The sequence below is a fragment of the Ochotona princeps genome, chromosome 22 (assembly GCF_030435755.1).
Source record: "Ochotona princeps isolate mOchPri1 chromosome 22, mOchPri1.hap1, whole genome shotgun sequence".
Taxonomy (NCBI): domain Eukaryota; kingdom Metazoa; phylum Chordata; class Mammalia; order Lagomorpha; family Ochotonidae; genus Ochotona; species Ochotona princeps.
In genome coordinates, this window is record NC_080853.1 from 23,327,083 (window position 1) to 23,348,040 (window position 20,958).

The 20,958-nt window shown below is 42.6% G+C and overlaps 1 protein-coding gene across 3 annotated transcripts in view; it reads right to left on the reverse strand.

Moving 5' to 3' along the window:
* Window positions 1-20,958, reverse strand: part of XRN2 (5'-3' exoribonuclease 2) — a 69,389-nt gene that overhangs the window by 18,048 nt on the left and 30,383 nt on the right. For all 3 annotated transcript variants that reach the window (XM_004585646.2, XM_012927180.2, XM_058679868.1), the window contains 7 exons: window positions 20,010-20,117; window positions 19,830-19,919; window positions 19,065-19,137; window positions 11,995-12,078; window positions 10,891-10,988; window positions 10,272-10,351; window positions 8,475-8,531 (listed from right to left, as the gene is read on the reverse strand). In XM_004585646.2, the coding sequence (XP_004585703.2) occupies window positions 8,475-8,531; window positions 10,272-10,351; window positions 10,891-10,988; window positions 11,995-12,078; window positions 19,065-19,137; window positions 19,830-19,919; window positions 20,010-20,117 (590 nt within the window). The remainder of the gene's footprint in view (window positions 1-8,474; window positions 8,532-10,271; window positions 10,352-10,890; window positions 10,989-11,994; window positions 12,079-19,064; window positions 19,138-19,829; window positions 19,920-20,009; window positions 20,118-20,958) is intronic.

Sequence of the window (20,958 nt, forward strand, 5' to 3'; positions counted from 1 at the left end):
AATTGCAAAATCAAAACACATATATTGCTAAGAAATCTACAGGAAGAAGGCCAGAAACATGCCCACTCCCCACCCGACACCATGTTCCTCTAATGCGTGTTCCTCAAGTGTCACAATCTGATAACTATGTCAATGCCTGTTTCTAAAATGTATAAACTGAGTTCCATTTCCCTTCCGGAGGCAGAGGCGGAGGTGGTGATGTCTGCCTGTCCCAAAGGCTGGCAAACACAGCAGTCTTCCTGCTGCCTGTGACACCTCTTCCAGTACGCTCTCAGGCATCAGGTCATTGTGTACCGTGTACATAAGCATGCACACAACTTCGTCACACTTGGCAAAGGACTGTAAAACCCAGCTGGATAGCAGTGGACTTGTTTAAAACAAACCAACAAAAAAACCACTACAGTTCTTCCAAAAAATAGAATCCTCAGTGTTTTTCAAACTTAAAAACAAAATACACAAACCATGAAAGGGTTATTAGTAATTTTAGTAATCCCCTGTGTATATTTATTTCCCTTCCCTTTATTTTTCAAAATTTCCCCAATGATCATAGAATAAGGGAATTCTGTAGCACAGAGAAAATATCAACCCAAGAACCTGTGCTTTAAATGGGGACAGGCCTGGTTACCGATGGCAGCTAAAATCGATGGAAGCAGTCAGGAACAGGGGTGCCAGGCCCAAGCAGCAGATCCATGTAACTGGAGCCTCCTTCTAGAATGCTGGGGATTCCTGAAAAGCCTGACAAGATTTCAGTTCTACAGGCACAGAACAGAAACAGGCTCAGTGAGTATAACACGTTTCGCTGCAACATGAAACCCCAACTGAGACGAGCTAGTCTAGAGTTAACCAAATATGAACAACAGCAAGAAATCAAGAGAGATGAACCAAGACGGACTACCTGAAAAGATGGCTATCGCCATGAAAGGCTAGTCTGACTACAATGTAAAGCAGAAAGGAAATAAAAAAAAAACACATCAGAAATAGCAGTGCACAGGAGATGAGAGCGCGGAGGGCAGCATCTCCCAGGGGGCTGGAGACATTACAAACAGCAACAGGACTAGGCTGGGTCTCAACCCCCTACTGAGCCATGTGTGAGCTGTATGTGGGTATGGACGAGCCATGGCTGGGCTGAAACATCCAACAACAAGAACCAGAATGGGGTGAAAGCCAGCCGGGAAAAGCCACTGTTCCTGCTAGGACAGGAGGTGAATTGAGTAGGGTTGGCTCAAGGACCCCCTGGTATGCGCAAAATCTGGCATTGGGAGGGGTTCTGATGGAGGAGCCTGGGCAACTCCTCTGGCAGGACACAGTCCCTGCAGGTAAGCGCAAGAAGCATGATAGGAAACAGCCCAGAATAGGCCATGGAAAGTTTCCCACTGGCACACATTCGGCATGGGTCAGGGGCAGACCAGGCTGAATCAGTTCATGTCATCCACTGGCAAATCCGATCACCAGAACAGAGTGTGGGTTGAGCCGGGTTTGGTCGCGACGAAACCAGTACACATTATGGAATGCCAGGGTGAGGTTGCCTGTACTGGATTTGACTGCAGCACCCAAACAGCACACGAGAGATCCAGGAAGGGAGGGACAGAGCTGGCAGGGGGATTAAAGGGCTGGTCCCCTCACCGGACAGCTACTCCCACTGGAGAGCTTGGGCTGGGATGAGGACAGACCAGACTAAGCAAGGCTGCAACACCTGTGCGCTGCATGTGGACTAGATCAGGGAAAAGCCAGGCTGGGCTGATTATTCTTGTGGGTGCAAGCATAAATTAGAGCAGGTGAGGGATGTTTGGGCTTGGCTGCAGCATCAACTGGCAGAAGCTGGCACTGGGGACTAATTCTGTCAAGTCAAATCACAGAACCACCTAAAGAGTGCATAAACCGGGACTGAGAGAGACCTGGGAGGGAAAAAGTGGGTTCCCCCTTCCTGGGTCACTAGTCCCGCGGGAGGGCATGAAAACTAGGACGGGTGCTGGGGTGGCTAGACAGAGAGGCACTCAACAACATCCATGAGGGCTGGATGGTTGAGTTGGTTAGATGGAACTAAGCTTTAATACCCATTGACAAGTACAAGAGCCCAATGGGATGGGGGACAGACTGGTCTACTGCTACACATACTGGCAAACCAGGGTAGGAGGTGGGCCTGATGGGGGTTATTGTGGGTCGCCCCGACTAGGCTGCAGCTCCCACTGGTTGATGTAAGGGCCGAGTATGTGCTGGGCAGAACCAGACTGGACTGCAACACCCACTGGTTCCAGGGCAACTCGGGACTGAAAACAGAACCAACCCAGCAACTGCAACCACCAGCTGATCGGGGTGATGGACTGTGCCAGGCCCTGTGCTTGCTAGAACATACAAGAATCTGGTCTGGGAATACCTCAAGGTTTCTTTGGAGATCTCCCCAATCGAACTGCTGGACTCAGAACTCTAACCAAGAAAAGACAGAAGACAGAACAGGTCAATCATTCATCTCAGCTATATGTTGGCAGCGAAATATGGGGCAAACGGAGACTTTATGATGGACCATATCAATCAGTGGACGACCTCATCGAGTGAAACTGGCAGCGATTCATAACTGGAGAACTATTAAAACCACTTGAGCAAATATCTCAGAGCATGCCCCACATCCGGGACTTGGGGTGGGCGGGAAACCGGGTGGGGCTTCTCCCTCAATATCCCCCTTTACCTCAGATACATGATGGAAACAATATGGACATAATAGTATTACCCTCTTCCCTATACCCCCTGAACCTTTTTTTTTAACCGCAATTAACTATGTAAAGATTGTCAACAACAATACAATAAAATTTTTTTTAAAAAGGAAAAAAAAAAAGCAACAGGAATGTCAAGAACCGGAACTGGAAAGCAGGTCAGATTGAGGCAAAGCCTGTAAGAATTCCAAGCCATACCCAGGAAAACATAAAACCAAGAAGATGGCCAAGCTAACACGCCATCCTGTTTAGCAAAAGATTCACTTGTTAAATGTGCTCAAATTAGTGCATACCAAATCTTTCCTTAAAAAATTATTTTTCAGTTTTTTATGCTGTTGCCCTAAAGAGTAAAAAAAATTACAAGCCAACAGAAAATAATCTCCAAAATCTTCCCTGTATTCCTCTCAGAATCACATTCAACAAATGCTTTACACTTAACATAGAACAGCCCATTAGGACACACACAGGGAGTATCTAGAATTAAGTATGGAAGCCTAGTGAAGGCATAAATGCCCTGTTTATGACCTTAAAGATTCATTCTTTTTCCATGAATCTTTAACAACAATCTGAAGACAAACTCCCTCCTAAAATGAATTAAGTTTTCACTGGCTGAGAGATTTCAGTATTTTGATTTATTCCCCAAAACAAGATCTACTGTGTATTAAGAAACAGTCTTTTCAAATGCTACAAAAAAAGCTACAACTCAAAACTCCCTGAATCCAAGACAGAAGGGAACCAATTATGCAAAGACCCAAAGGGCAGCTTTAAAAAAAATAAAAATACAAGTAGTTAACTGAAAATTAAGAGTTAGAGAGAGAGTGACAAGGGAGGTCTCCCATTGCCCATTCCCTCTCCAGGTAGCTGCAGTGGTCAGGGATGGGCCAGACTGAAGCCAAGAACTTGATCCCATATGGGTGGCGGGGGCCAAGCCCTTCAGCTACTTTCTGCCACTTTCTCTAGTCCCTTAGCACGGACCTGAATAAGTGGAGCAGTCTGGATGCAAACCAGCTCCATGTGGGAAGCCAGTATTGCACACTTTTATTGTCCACAACAACAGCCTCAAAGAAAAGACTTTCTAAAAATATATTTACTTCTCTGCCTTGGAAGGCTGAGTCACAGAGTAGAAAAGCGAGACTCCATCCATTAGGTTTATTTCCTTAATGCCCACAGTCAGGCCTGTGCCAGGCTAAAGCCAGGTGGCCAGAATTCCACCCAGGTGTGTGGAACCCTTACCTGCTGCCTCCCAGGAAGCATTAGCTGGAAGCTGGACTGAAGAGAAGGAACAAGGGTCGAAAGTGACAAGCGCAGGCATTCCAGGTGGTGGCCTAATGGCGCCCACACCACCGCCCCCACAGGGCAACTTTTTAAAGACATTTTTATAGTTATTGGAAAGGCAGATTTACAGAGAGGAGTCACAGAAAGAAAGCTCTTTCATTCACTGGTTCACTTCCCAAGTGGCTGCAACAAGCAGGAGCTGAGTCAATCTGAAGCCAGGAGCCTCCTCCAGGTCTCTCACACAGATGCAAGGCCCTAAGGCTTTGGGTCGTCCTCTACTGTTTTTCCAGGCCACACACAGGGAGTAGGATGAGAAGTGGGCGTCCTGGACTTGAACTGGTGCTCATATAGATTCCCGGTATATACAAGGCAAGAATTTAAGCCCACTAGGCTACCGCGCCAGCCGCAAAGTGTAACTTTTAAGCAGAAATCCAAGTTGTTTATGTTCATCATCTTTTGTTTGTTTTATGCAGACTAAGTCTTACAGACAGACCACTGAATGAAAAAAATATACAGCTTATCCATGGAGAATGTATAAAAGAAGGGAAAACAGTAACACTGGTATGCAGAGAGAAGCACTCTCACTCTCTGAGAAGTCCAGGGGAGGAAATGAGTTAATGGAGCAGTTGATAGACTCAAGAGGCTGCCAGCTGAGGTAAGAAAGACAACTCTGCTTAGATTTATATCATTTTATCCAACACTTCTAACAGAAGTATTTTTATTCACTTATTCCAAATGCAGGCACAACAGTGTTGACTCATCCGGCATTAGCCTCCAGCATTACCGACAAGACCAGCTCACCACATGAGTAGTATAATGGATTCTTTGATAGGGAATACTCCCACCACTATCATTTTAATCACTTGACTTCACCAGCCATACCAACAGCTTAAAAAAAAAATGTAACCCTAGGCATGGTTGGGCGTAAGGTAAGCGAGCAGTGCTTTTAGCACTGCTGGTAAAGAGAGCAGTGCAAACAAGTCTCACAGAAAAGGAATGAGATGGAGAACAACTTTTTCTGACTCAATTCACTTCAAGAATTTTCCTTAGATATTATAAGTACTATTGCTTGCAAGTGCTAGCACACTTCACAAAGAGTAGAAGACTCCAACATCAAATTTAATTTATATTTTACCCTTCCCTAACAATCCTACAATTAACGCCACATCAGTTGTTCTTATAGGGAAAAATTCATGATGCATAGATATTTTAAGACACCAATTTTGTTAAGACACTGAATTTACAGATTGTGACATAATGCCAAAGTTAACAGATTCAGTGTGCTGAAAAGGTGTCAGATGCAGTGACAGTCAAAATTTCCCATCACTTCTGCCGACTGCATGTATTGTACTTTTTTTTAAAAAGATTTATTTATTTTTATCACAAAGACAGATATGCAGAGAGGAGGAGAGACAGAGAGGAAGGTCTTCCGTCCGATGATTCACTTCCTAAGTGAGTGCAACAGCCAGAGCTGTGCCGATCCTAAGCCAGGAGCCCAGATCCTCTTCCAGGTCTCCCATGCGGGTGCAGGGTCCCAAGGCTTTAGGTCGTCCTCGACTGCTTTCCCAGGCCACAAGCAGGGAGCTGGATGAGAAGTGGAGCTGCCAGGATTAGAACCGGCGTCCATATGGGATCCTGGCACGTGTTCAAGGTGAGGACTTAAGCTACTAGGCCATGGCGCCAGGCTCACATTTTACTTCTTTAAGGTTTCCAATTCTGAGTGATCTGCCTGCCAACCCTAACCCTGACAATGCTGCAGTAATGGCAACATTAACAACTGCTCCCCTACTACACACACAAAGCCATATCCATTCACATTAATACTTGAAAATATCTTTAAAAAATAAAATCATCTATTCATGCTGGATTCATTCCAAGATGAACACAGAAAGAGAAGCACTCGTGAAGAAAACAGGTTAACTCTTGGAAGATTTGGGCAATACTATCAACAACTGAGTCTTTAGATGGAGAGAGAAAAAAAAAATACGACCAAATAATACAATAGTTTCCAAAACAACACACAGACACCATTTAAATTACATTCAGAAGACAGTAGCAGGCGATGAGGGTCAGGGAGAACACGGCACACAGCAGGCAGGGGCGGCAGAGCTCACTGGCCCGGAAGGCACCTGCCTGGCTGGGGAGGAGGTGTCGCCAGGATTCCGGCAAAGAACTGCGGCCTTGAAAAACCCAGTGGATACACACCACCCTCCACAAACACAGAACTGTGCTGCTTCTTAAGAAAACTGCTAGAAAGTCATACACAGAAGGTTTATGTGCTTAATTTTAACATAACAAAGAATTACTTGAAAAATACTACGTGTAAGCAAATTATAATGGTGAAGGGAGACCAGGAGGAGGAAAACCAAAACAGCTCAGTTCCATTCAAAGTCAAGCTACTGGTAATGTTGAATGATTTAGGAAATCAGAGTTGAAAACAACAGAACAACCTTTTAGGTCACACCTAACTATTCTCTTAGCACTTATACGGATTTCAGATGCTTTAGTATATACTCAATACCACCTCTTAGACCAAATGCAAACATGCAGCAGCATGTTGGATACATTCACATAAAGGGGGAAGTTAACTCGCAGCTAACACCAGAGGACACATTTTCAGATTTTTGTTTGCAATGGAGATACGACACTGGGACATATAACCGTCCTGAAACAAGTAAATGTGCGGTCAACTGGACATCAGCCTCAATCTATTCCCAGAGAACACATTAAAAGTACTCAGGGCAAAAGTTAATTTTCATCTTTCATAAATCTTTAGTATACTGAAATCAATTTTATCACTAAATTTACTTTGAGCGTTTCCCTGATTATGCACATACATCATGGATTTGTTTTATAAATCTAACAATTTTGTGAACACAGTAAGTATCAACATCAAAGGCTGCTTCAGGTTCCAACCCAACCCACTGACCAACAACAACATCACCCATGCAAAAATTCCAGGATCTGTTCATTAATTCTGTAAGCTCTCTGCTGGCCAGGCCTCTTTATCCTAATTAGAAAGATAAGAATTAACCACTTCTAGAGGGCCAGGCAGGGCAGCCTTTGAAAATATACAGAAACACTGAGGAGCACAAGCAAACAAGTGACAAACCACAGAGAGAACCGGTGGGATTAAATGGCCGAAAGCGCCCATCCAGCCAGAGACCCCAAGGGTTAATACACAGTGTCCACACCGAATCCAGCAGAGCCAGATTGTTTGTTATGGGCTTAGGAGCACGGCTTTCAATTCTGCACTGCACCCTTAACAAAAGAGCACAAAGACAAAAAGCCAGCACAAATTAAGGGTAAAGACAAACAAAAAAATCATGGAGAGAAATGAAAGTAACTAATCCAAGAAGAATTTCCAAACTCACAATAATTTTCGTCAAGTGAAAGCCTTTCTAAAATGGTAATCAGTTATTATTACAGCCCATTAACAACAGGAAATAACTTACTGCACAACGAGAAATCTAAGACTTAAAATATTTCCTTAGAGGGAAAGAAATCATAAAAAGTGGTTGGAAAAGCAAAATTCAAGATTAGCAGAGTTTCAATAAATTCCTGAATTTTCAAAATATAGATGTTTAGTCTCCTTAAATATTGGAAAAAATGACAACACAAACTCTGCCTCAACTTTAGGGATGAGTAATAAACTTGCTGTTTATGCTAAACAGTCTTATAACATCCTTAACAGTACTTTTAGTCAACAGAAAATGCTGCTGCTGTGCAAGAGCTGAGGTGTAATTAAGCTTTCCAGGAAACAGAAATCAGGCCTTTACGCACAAAATTGTTAAAAATTTTAGCAGATGATTATTTCTCATCTTGAATAATATGAGAACACCTGCTTCCCTCACTGAAATGCCAATTTAAGTGCCAGCTACTCTGCTTCCTACTCAGTTTCCTGCTAATATACCCTAGGAGGCGACAGCCGAGGGCTCAAGTACCTGGGTACCTGATACCCATGGGGCAGCCCCACTGAAATGCAGGTTCCTGGCCCAGTCAGGCCCAGTTCTGGCTAATACGAGCTTTTGGTAATTGAGACAGTGGACACAGAGCTTTCTCTCTCTCAGTCTCTTGTCTCTGTCTTTCAAGTGCATGACAATCCACAAACATTAAAAAATATGTAACAAACACAATTTGTGTTTCTAACCTCTGCAGGGCCACAACTACACACACGGCTAAACCCATCTGTTAAAACAGGAGAACTGTGAGAGCCTCTGGGGTGCAGAAGATGGCTTGCCTCCACCCAGCCAACTACCAGAGGCCTCTCTCTGCCTCCAACTGTGCTAATCCAGGAAGAATTAGAGGTTGTCAGGGGAAACCAGAAGACAGATAAGCAAGCCTGTTCAATCAGTAACCCTAACAATATGCATAATTTAAAGTCAAGAGGCTCTGCTCTGAGGTCTGCCACACAGGGACTCTCCAATCTCAAAGTATGGGTGGATTAACAGCCAGCACTTCCTTGCGAATTGGAGGTCTTTTAGCACTTACCTGATTGCAGCATTCTGCGTCAGGTCTCGTAGCAGAGGAATAGGAGAACACACCACTCTGCAAGGAAGTGAGAGTTAGAAGCTGCTGGGTTAAGGCGAAGTAAGACAATACTATGTTCATCGTTAGAAAAGAGACCAACAATGTGCTAATAAAAATATAATCATTTACACATTTTTAATGTCCCATTACTCTTGAGTATCATCTCAAAAGCAGGAAAAAATTATGGGCAAAAAGCTTATATCAGAATTTGTAGTGTTTAAAAACTCCATAGCAAACAAGAAAATTGAGTAAGCATTAACTGTAAGGTATTCAACCTCAGCAGCAGAGAAACGCCACTGTAAATCCTATGATCCCAGAAAGTAAGTATTGACCAGAGTGACAAAAATGCAAGTCCTGATTTCAAGAACTTGCCAGAACATACAGAAATAAGGTCTCCCACAAACAGTCACTGGGACTGGAACAAGGTAACTACTTTGCTTCTGTTTTTGTTTTTTCAAGTCTTGTTTACGTGGGTCACTGGCTGCTGCCTCTCAGGGACATCAGCTGGAAGCAGGATCAGAAGCAGGACAGCTGGCCCTTGACCCGATACTCCACCATGAAGCACTGGGTTGCCAGCAGAGTCTTCACTTACTTGGACACCACACCAGTCCACAGTATTCACTTTGGAAAAGTCCATGTTACTATTCAAAAAGCTAAAGATACACACATCACATAACATACAGTATCATTACTGATATACTTATCTTACCTCTGTGTAGCAGTTATCAAACTCTTTATACTCAAAACTTAGGGAAGACCTCAAAGAACTTTTAAAGGTATTTATTGTATCTACCAATAAATAATTAAAACCATTAAAAAAAAAAAAACTGAATTAAAGATAGTAAACCAGGGCTCAGTGTGGCAGCCTAGTGGCTAAAGTCCTTGCCTTACATGTGCCAAGATCCCATGTGGGCACTGGTTAGTACTCTGGCTGCTCCACTTCTCATCCAGTTCCCTGCTATGGCCTGGGAAAGCAGTAGAGGATGGCCCAAAGGCTGGAGACCCTGCACCCATGTGAGAGACCCAGAAGAGGCTCCTGTTAAGGCCACTTGGGGAGTGAACCAGCAGATGGAAAAACCTTTCTGCCTCTCCTTCTCTCTTGAAAATCTGACTTGCCAATCAAAAATAATAAATTAATCTTTAAAAAAAAAAAAACCACACACACAAAGAAGAGCGTTACTGTTTGACATTTAATTCTACCAGTTGAAATCTCTCTGTTTCTGATTCAATCTCTTGAGATTACATACTAGGCTTAGCCTTAGGACAACTGTGTTCTCAAGAAAGAGGCACACTGAGAAAAGCAAGCAACATAAGAACTAATAATACTTATTTATTAGCAAGCACATCTAAGTGTTTCTGGAAACTTGAGCTTCCTTAGCACAACAAGGCTTGCTTTTGTTTATCTTTGCTTTTTCTAATTTGAGATGGAGAGAGCACATGTGTGCACCAAGTGGCAGTGAGAAAGAGATCATGTGACCATCTGCTGATTCACTTTCCTGAAGGCCCACAATGGCCAGGGTTGAAGCCAGCAGTTGGGAACACAATGCAGGCCTCCTACATGGGAGGCAGGAACCGCATTGCTTGGGCCATCACTCTTGCCTCCCAGCCTCTGCACCATTACAAAACTAGAGTCAGGAACTGTTAGTGCAAAACCCAGACACTCCAATGTGGAGAGTGGGCCTTCTATCCATTCCCTGTTTTATTTTAAATATCATTTTGTCACTATTTCTCTTCAGTTATATATAAATGGATGCTTACTGATCTGGAAGAATGGCTTCTTCATCCAGAGAAAACTTCCCTTGAATCCCATGACACAGTTCAGGTGGTACATCCACTGGCTGTGGAAAAACGCAGCCCAAATTAAAAGAAAACAACAACTCAGGCAGACATTTGTATGCCTGTGTTCACAGAAGCATTATGTTAAAGCCAAGCATACAACTGATGAATGGAAAAGGCCAATGTAGTTTATATAAACACAAACGGAAAGTTATTTATGCATAAAAAAGAAATTCCAATCTACAATACACAACGTGAGTGAACCATGAAAATACTACGCTAAGTGAAGTCAGACAGCCCCAAAGCAGCAGTACAACTCCCCTGTCAGAGGTGGGGCAGAAAGAGCCATAAGGCTGCAGGAACAGCACAATATGCAGACACTGCATAACATTGCGTATTGGGTGCACAAAGTGTGGCTGGCTGAAGGAGCAGTTCTGGGAGTGGACAGGGTGACATCTGCACAGCATTGTCAGTATACTCTGCCATTACAATGCTACATTTTCTATTATGCCTATTTCACCCACAAAATTGAAATTAAAAAACAAAACAAAGCAAAGCAAAACCCACATTTCTAATCAGCGGACCAAACCACACACTCTACCTCTGTGGAACCAGTCTGATAGAGCTCTAAAATGAAGTCATGAAGTGGATGATGCTTCCCCACAAACAAGACATCACCTCCAAGACTGTTTCTTCTGTCTGAGAGGAAAGGAAAACACCATACAGTAAATAATTATGTCTGAAAGGCCAATCTGTATGAAACAAACAAAGGACATACCTACAATGTTATAACTTATAGTACAGTTTATAAATAGTGCAAAAGTGGCAGACTGAAATTTGTAATGTGTGTTTACACACACACACACACACACACACTCTTAACAGTAAAATTTCAAAGATGATTGGCTACCAGAAAAAAAAAAAATCACTAAAAGCTATCAGAATATACTGCAAGACAAAGGGCAAGATTTTCTTAAGGAATTTAATTTCACAACATAAGAAATGTATGTGAAAACATATTAAAACACACATTTTCCTGAAGAAACACTCATCAATGACAAAAATTATTCTAAAGTCAATAAAGAAATTGTTTCTACAAGCTCATTAGCCTGGTACTGTGCATGGCTTTGTAATTTCCCAATCTGTACTCTCCACTGTCGGGATTACAAAATGCCCTTTTTGATGTAATATTTCAAGTTGTACTTCAAAGGAAAACGTCTGATTTACCCTAATCATTTCAAGTAAAGTTATCACTAGTTTGGGAGGAAAATGAAAGAGAAACTTTTCATTTTCTTCACAATAAGAAAATCACAAAGCAAAAAGGGCACTCTTGCAGTGTAGCTTTTTAATAAGTTCATTCAACACTAGAAACCTAAGTATTTTCACTTAACTTATTGTTAACTTTACAGATAAACTGATAAAGTTAACACTTGTTATGGAAAAGGAAAACCAATGGTTGATGCTCTCTATGGAAAATTTGACAAAAAGAGGAAAAACAGACTCTGATTTTACACAGAAATTATACATTTTTATATAAAGGGGACATAAAAAAGTTCAAGGAAAAAATACATATTATAAATAAGCCGATGCATAAATCTTTTAGAGGTGCTTCAACAAAATTAATTTTTAATACCATTTTCCATAAACTTTTCCTAAAAGCCCATGTAGCACACAGACTTAGTGTGATTTAACTGCAAGAGCTTACTCTCTTCTGGAGTCAGGTCTGGGTACACCTCTTCCAGGGCCGCTCGCAGCCTGCGTTCATCCACGAATGGCAACAGAGCAACACCTGGGGGAACGAGGTCCACAAACCACACTGCGGTCAGATCAGCTGATTTCTCCACCTTACGTAACTCCACCGGTTCAAAGAACAGTCCTGGCATATCCTTGTTGTTTAAAACTAGCACAGAAGTGAACTCCAGCTAAAACTTAGATGTAAACACAATCCACACAGTTACAGAGGAAAAATCTTACCTATTTTCCTTTAAATGGTTCATACGAACAATCATGTTTTTTTGATCTTGATTATGAAATAACATTTTTAAATGAAAAGAAGTGGTAGTTTCCTGGAGAGCTGTGTTCTTACCCTGCTCACCAGGACCTCCTCCTCGAGAGGGGCAGCTGGGCTCCCTGGCCACAAGCTTCTCCTTCCATTTTTGAGCACTTGGGTCTCTTCTTTTTTAAAAGATCATACAAGTAAAATAACCAAGTTCTGTTCTGACACTAGAAATATGTATGTGTAATTCATTATAAACTTGCTTAAGTAATGGGGATGGAGAGCAGCACAGAAGTTCTTCATTCTGTACTTTCCTGGAATTAATGGCACTGCTTTAGCCGGAACCATGTATGTAATTTTGAAAATATGGATCAAATACAGAGTCTCACTACAAAAATGTAAAATTAATAAAGCATACGTATGTTCTGCTACATGTATTATAAACAATATTTAGGCTAAACAACAATTTTAAGATAAATAACATGTCTGAATTAAATAATTTTGAAACTACTGCCATTCAAAATGGCTTTATTTGTGATTATTCCCTTTAACAAAAAAATGAAAAGGTTTCCACAATATTTTCAAAGTCCACAGTATTTCTAAAGTAAGAAAACACGTTCAATTTTATTATACAGCGGAATTTTTTAAAGTAAAACAAAGATACTAAATTCTAACATGAATTATCGAGTCCAAAAGTAATTTCAAAACCACAAATACCCATCAGGTGAGTTGGGCTACTCTAAGCACTAGTAAACAGACTCAGAAACCCAAAGGAGCACTGCCTACGCTGGCTGATTTGTCCCTAGGCAAGGTTTACACTGCTGGGAGAAAAGCAGCCAGTAGCTGGTGGGCATTCTGGGCCTGGTTAATGCCAAATCTGTGATAACTATACCAGTGTGCTGTCAAGAGTTGCCTATTTCATTAAAAAAATTTTTTATTTTTATTGCAAAGTCAGATATACAGAGAGGAGGAGAGACAGACAGGAAGATCTTCCATCCGATGAACCACTCCCCAGGCAGCCACAACAGCCGGCGCTGCGCTGATCCTAACAAAGGAGCCAGGAGCTTCTTTCAAGGTCTCCCACGCAGGTACAGGGTCCCAAGGTTTTGGGCCTTCCTCTACTGCTTTCCCAGGCCACAAGCAGGGAGCTGGATGGAAAGCGGGACTGCTGGGATTAGAACCGGCGCCCATATGGGATCCTGGCATGTTCAAGGCGAGGACTTTAACCACTAGGCCATTGTGCCAGGCCTGCATTTATAACTCTTTATAAAAGCTTTAATTGCTTGCAAAATTGTAGACATTTTTTTTTTTTTAAAGCTATGTGGGGAAGGTGGAGAACGCCAGGACAAGACACAGGCCAAGACACAACTTTCCTGGCTCCCAGACCCAGATTGCCCAGGGAACTTGATCTGGGGACATACTGGAGTGGAAGCAGAGGAGGGCCTGTTCAACAGGGGAGGAATGACTTCTGGGGTCTTCCATGGGCCAAGCTATGGCACTTGCAGGTAGGCAAGGGGAGCTAGGATGGACTAGTTTAGAGGGGGGAAATGGGAGGGCATGTCCGGGTCAGGCCAAGGTACCCTCCCAAGACCTGGGTTGGGCTAAACAACATTGCCCCCTGCCCAGTGGCACATACAAAGGCTGGGCCTGGAGGGCATGCTTCAATGGGCTGGGCCACAACACCTGCCTGTCAGTGTTGGAGCAGGGGGTGGATCACGTCAGGCTGGGCTATCGCAAACATCAGAATGCAAGAGAACCAGATCTGGGAGCAGATTCTATAAGGAAATTGTGTGTTCGCCTCTGTGGGACCACAGCACCCACTGGTTTACACAGAGAGCTGAGGATGGTGACCAGTGGAGCCAGGCTGGACCACAGAACTTACCTGACCTTGTGGGAGCTAGAGCTCGGAGGAGGCTGGGTAAAGAGGCTGTAGCACCCACTGGTAAATGCTAAGGCCAGAACTAATGAGAGATCATGCCAAGCAGGGCTGCGTGCATGAGACCTGAGACTGGGAGCAGGCATGATAGGAGAACTTGGGGAACTACTCTACTAGGCTGCAGCTCCTGCTGGGGAGCACAAGAGCTGGAGCTCGGGGCAGGCCAGGTTGGGCTTGGCTACAGCACTCATCAGCATTTGTGTAGACCAGATCTGGTGGGTCAGGCTGAGCTAAGGATACAGCACCTGCTGTACACATACACAAGTGCTAGGACAGGGTGTAGGCCACACCTGGTTGGGCTAGGCTGCTACACCTGCCAGTGAGAGCTCACACTGCAGGTAGGCCATGTCAGGCTGGGTTGAAGCACCAACCAGCAAGACCCGGGGCTGGGAGCAGACCTGCCAGGGGAACTCTGGGGACTCCTCCACCGGGATGCAACTCCAACTGTTGAGTGCAACAACCAGAGCTGTGGATCAGGTTGGGTAAGGCTGCAGTGCCCATCAACATCCATGTGGGCTGGGTCTGGGGGCAGGATAGTTTGGCTAGACCACAGCACCTGCTGGCAAGTGCCAGGATTGGGTACAACTCATGTCATACTGAACCACACAGTACCCTCTGGCAGGTGCAAGACCTAAGGCTGATAGCATGCATGGCAGGGGAACTATCGGGTTGTCCCTACCATTGTAAGCATGAGAACCAGGATCTGTGGTATACCTTAGACTGGAGCAGCATCTGTCAGCACACAGGAGGGTGAGGTCTGGGGGCAGGTCACGCTGAATGAAACTGCAGCACCTATGGTATGCACGAGAGCCAGGTAGGATGCAGGCTGGGCCACATTAGGCCACAACAGAGGTTGGCATGCACAAAAACCAGGACTGAGGTGGGCCACTGTCGGGGGTATTGGGACCTGCCTCAAGTAGGCAACAGCACCCACTGGTATGTGTGGAGATAGTGTCTGTGGTGGGCTGGTGGGGCTGAGCTGAGGCACCCAACTGTTCGTGTGATATGACTGAGGCAGAACTGACTGGAAGCTCTCTGCACTGGTATGTGTGTTGCCTGGTGCCAAGCGGCACACACAAAAGTCCAGGTCTGATGTCACCCCAGGCAAGGATTCTTGAATACTCCCCAACAGGACCTCTGGACTCAGATTCCGGACACAGAGGAAATCACAGGTTGTGTGGTCTGAGCTTGAAGCACGCATATTAGGACTGGGTCTGCTAGGTCATTGATGCCTATGCAGCGGACAGCACTTACAGCTGCATACAGGGACATGATGGTCAGCAGGGGACCCTGACTGACTGCCTTGTCAGAGCACGGAAAGCACTACAGGTTGGACAAGCCTCCTGGCCAAGCTTTGCACGTTTCTGGGTGTGTGGAAGCACTAAAGTGAACTTTGTCATCCAAAAGATGTTAGCAAGATTTTCTCAACCCTGGAGCAATGAAATCAACAACTTCTCAGCACCATCAAAACCACTCATGCAATACTGGAACACCCTTCCCCACATTGGGGTCTCTAAGGCGTCTCAAATGACCTTCACTATCCCTGGGTGCTGATGTAATTTGACAGCAAAAAGGGCTCCCTCCCCATCCTGTCCTGAGGACAAAGAGGAAAAAAAAAACCTGAAACATCTGACCCCTCATCTTCCTCCAAACTTGAACTTGCCCACCCTAATCAGAGGCCCACATGGGTCTGGAATCCTCTAAACTATGCAATCAGTATGACAACAAAAACAAAAACCCCAAGAGTTGCTCAAGTTTTATTTGGAAACATACTTAAGGAAATACATCCCAGAAACACTGCAGTATTATCTAGCCTTTGTTTCCTACCTGCCATATTCAAGACCAAAAAACAACTTATGAAAGACTACAAAATCAAGTTCAGAATCTATATCCAATCAATAAACAACTTGTAGTTCTGACAGCAATAACATTACCACAAACCAAATCAGCCCCACCAGCCAGTGCAGAGAGCAGTGTCTTACATTCAGAGTAACAGTGACAGTGCTTTCAAAATAAGCTCACTGGGCCCAGCGCGCTGGCCTAGCAGCTAAAGTCCTCGCCTTAAACATGCCGAGATCCCATATGGGTGCCAGTTCTAATCCTGGCGGCCTTGCTTCCCATCCAGCTCCCTGCTTGTGGCCTGGGAAAGCAGTCGAGGATGGTCCAAGGCCTTGGGACCCAGCACCCGCATGGGAGACCCAGAAGAGCTCCTGGCTCCTGATCAGCCGCTGAAGTCACTTGGGGAGTGAATCATCGGATGGAAGATCTTTCTGTCTCTCCTCCTCTCTATATATTTCTGATTTTGCAATAAAAATCAACAAATCTTTAAAAAAAATGAGCTGACTGTAAAAGTGCCACTAGCAGCTACTATATGCTGTATATATATATATATACTGTATGCTGTGTCCTGTAGCACTTCTTGCTGCACGGAATAGCTTACCTCATGGAATCTTCTCAACTGCCTAGGGGTGGCCAGGTAAGCCCAATTCTTTCAAGGGTGAGCTCTGGAATCACATTCTCTGGGTTCAGATCTCCGCTCTGCCACGGGCGGCTCTGACCTCATTACTGACACTCCATTCATATATGCACTGCATAGAAACTAAAGCTACTATGCTATGTACCTATGCCAAAGTCTATAACACCACAGTACTGCTACTAAGTTACACATAATGTTGATAAGTATACACAACGTAAAAGGTTGGAGAAGCTCTGAGGTCTCCCATACTGCAATGTATCCAATCCAGGTAAGAATTTAACTACTATACTATCATTACTTAATAATTAAAAATGTATGAGGGAATAATAATGCATATTTCCTATTATAACAATACTACATTTTAAATCAAAATTCTTTTCTTAGTATTGTGCTTGTATAAAATATAAAAATAGTAAAAGCGAAACTCTAATCCTATGCTAAAATGCACATGGAATCTCAAGGTACTCTGAATACCCAAAACAATCTTGAACAGTATAAAGCTGCAAAACTCACATTTTGTGACCTCAAAACTTACAACAAAGCTCCAGTACTTAAAACAATATGGTGTTGGCCTAAGGACAGACATATATATATATATAAGGTAGAGAATAGAACACCTAGAAATAAACCTTCACCAAGCGTTTGTGGCCAACTGAATTTTAACAGTAGCATTCAACACAATCCAACAGAAAAAGTTTTTTTTTTTTTTTTTTCAGTAAGTGATGTTAAGAAACTAGATAGCTACATGCTAAAGGAATTAGACTTGCTTCACACCATACAAAAAAATCAACTCAAAATGACTGACTTAAAAAGTAAAACCTTTACCTGTGTACACACACAGATATATATGTGTATATATATATATATATAATCACAGAAGATTCACGACACTGAATCTGGCGATGACGTCCTAGATGGCATTAAAGACACAGGACAACAAAAGACTACATCAAAATAAAACACTTCTGCATGCCAAAACATCACAGAGTGAAAAAGGACAACCCACAGAATGGGAAAAAGTAAATGCAAATCAAGTATCCAAAAAGCGACTGTCTAGAATATATGAATAACTCCTAAATACAATATTTGAACAATTCCTAAACACACAAGCCACAAAAAAATGGGCTTGAATGCATGTATCCCTAAAGATACAAAAATAGCCAAATAACATGAGAAAATACGTTTTATATCCTTAATCATTAGGGAACTGCAAATAAAAACACAGGAAATATAATTTTATAACCATCAGGAAGGTTATTAACAACAACAAAAAAGAAAACAACAAATGAGTGGCAACCGCAATTTCTATGCATCATCTTACTTGTACCACTGGTCAGTGACACAAAAGAAATCTACCGTAATAGTACAGCTGACAAAGCACCGGCATATCCATACATTATTAATAAACTCAGCTAAGATTTTATTGACTTATGTTAACAAACATATAAATACATTTCCTAATGATTTTGTTTTACTTTGCTGTCTCCTGTTCTGTGTCTCCTGTCTACTTTAACCAAAGCACCTTCAAACACCATCTGATACTTCCATCCATTTACATAGAACAATGACCACAGGCCTCAACCCTTATGACTACAACCCCAACCAGCAGTATGCATGTCTCATTATCATTCCATTAAATAGGTTTCTGCTAATAAAGTAAAGTCAACTCTAAAACCTCATAAATAGTAAACAATTACTAATTCCCCTTTGCCTCACAATTCTCTGTCATTTATGGGCCATCCCAACCATAAGGAATAGTGAAAGAAAACATGAAAATATGATTCTGCCCAATGTGCTCATTAACCTCAAAAAATGGAGAGCAGAAGAAAAGGTTTATTGAAAGAGGGGACACTGATACGCAACAGAAGTGGCCTATGGGGTAAAATGTCTATTGTATTATAGTTGATCATCACACATTAGTTGAATGGTACAGGCATCTTAATTTTAGTATTAATTTGAAAGTGTCATTTCTATAAAACCGGTTAACAGAATAAATGATAAAATTATAGGCAACAATCAATGTCAAGTAAATTTTTTAAAATTTATTTACATTCATTTGATAGGCAGAGTGGAAGAGACAAGCTTCTGTATTCTCAGCCTTAGCAGATGTTAATGAATTTCTAATCGGAAAAAGTCTAATTAAGCACAAATAAGACAAAAGATGTAATTATTAATCTACTTTTATTCAAATTACATCAGAATGCTACTATTAAAATTACTATTAATCAAGCTAATTCTAGGTTAGATGGAGGAAAATCAATTTTCACTTCGTTTTCAAATATTTATCTTTTACAGAATTATTCCATCCTACAAATCCCGTTTGCTCAGTTTAACAAAGTTTTAACAAGGAGAGTGTCAAAAATTTACCTTGCCATGCATATTTCTTTCCATTCAAATCAATAGCAAAGTCTTCGGGATAAAAGTCAATTATACTAGAATCCTGTATCAGAGAGAAAAGTAAAAATTCAAAACAAATGCCACATATACTACTTTAAAGAACTAGGTGGCTTTGTTCAAGCAATGATGAGAAAACAAAGTACATTTATTTTTGTAAAAACAAATTTTATTAAGAGGTCATTAATACCATGCTAGTAAGACAAAATTAACCTGATTTTAAAAGATGACACACAAAGGCATTATCACAGGGGAGTAAGGAACTGACAGCTGCAGGCCTTCAGCACGCCAGAGGAATGAGCTCATTACTCCCAGGACTCCTACTTGGCTGGGGCTCACCCTTCCTGGCTAGCACCCCAAAAAGGCTGGGGCTCACCCTTCCTGGCTAGCACCTCAAACAAGGTTTGAGGCTGAGCTAAGCCAGACTTCTGGCAGCCACAAAACATGGCTGAAACAAATAAAAATAAAATTAACTTGCAAGTAAATGGAACGATAACACAAGATTGCTATGTAAGAATTTCCAACACCAACCAAGCCCATGTCATGGGTTAGTATTACCAGTCAATGGGAACAGGAAAATACAGATAAATAGCATGAAAAAAATTACAAAAGAACTCAAATGTTTTCTTTCTACACTTCAATGCTTTTTTAATCACAAGACACAAAGGCAACTAGCGATATTAACAAACTATATTTAACATCCAGTCCCCACCACCACGCTCCACACTCCAGACTCACAGGGTCACTCATGAGCTTTCGCCACGATGGAGGTAGAAAGTTACCACTTGCTGCTGGGAAAACTCCCATAAGTTGTTCCAGTGGCTTAAACTGCAAGAAAGAAAAAACATGTTTAAGATTCCAAATTATTATCAAATCCAAAATTCTATGAATTGTGTGTTTCTGAGCAATCAAGCTTACCGGTTTTGTACCCTTCTCAAACTCAGAAGGCATGTCTGCAATTCCTTCGAAGTCTGAAGCAAATGGAGCATAATGGAATGGATAATACCACTTCCAGGAAGCACAGCCCTAGAACCATTAATGACGAGCAAAATTCATCCTCCAAAATTCATGTTAATAATGGATACAATTCAAAAACAAAAAAATTAAACAATTAGCCTAAAATAGTCTACTTATGAAAAAAAGACTCAGGCTGGTGCTATAGCATAACAGGTAGAACCACTACCTGCAGTGCTGGCAATCTCCTATGGGTCCTGGTTGCAGTCCTGGTTGCTCTACTTCTTACCCTTCTTCCCCTGCTAATGTGCCTGAACAGCCCAAGTGCTTGGACCCCTACCACCCAAGTGGGAGACCCAGAGGCTCCCGGCTTCCGGCCATGCATTGGTCTGGCTCTAGTCATTGCAGCCATTGGGGAAGTGATTCAGGACAGAACTCTTTCTTTCTGCAACTCTGGTTTTTAAATAAATAAAATCTTTTTTTAAAAAATGAAACAATACAATGACGCAATTTAATAATCAGTAGAGCCAACACCAAACTTCATAGTCAGAAAAACAACCTGTACCATGGCTGGTGCTCTTTCATTCCTAATCTAAACCTGCCACCATCAAACAAGCCCAGGGCAATCGCAGAGCTGCAGCTGCCCTTCACTGAGCATGTGGGTGCTTTGGGGACACCACGGGAACAGAGGCCGACAGATACAAGGCCAAAACTTCATTTTAAAATTCACATCTTCATGTGACAACTGTAACTATAAAAACTTTTTATACCGGGCCTGGCAGCGTGGCCTAGCGGCTAATGTCCTCGCCTTGAACGCCCTGGGATCCCATATGGGCGCCAGTTCTAATCCCGGCAGCTCCACTTCCCATCCAGTTCCCTGCTTGTGGCCTGGGAAAGCAGTCGAGAAAGGCCC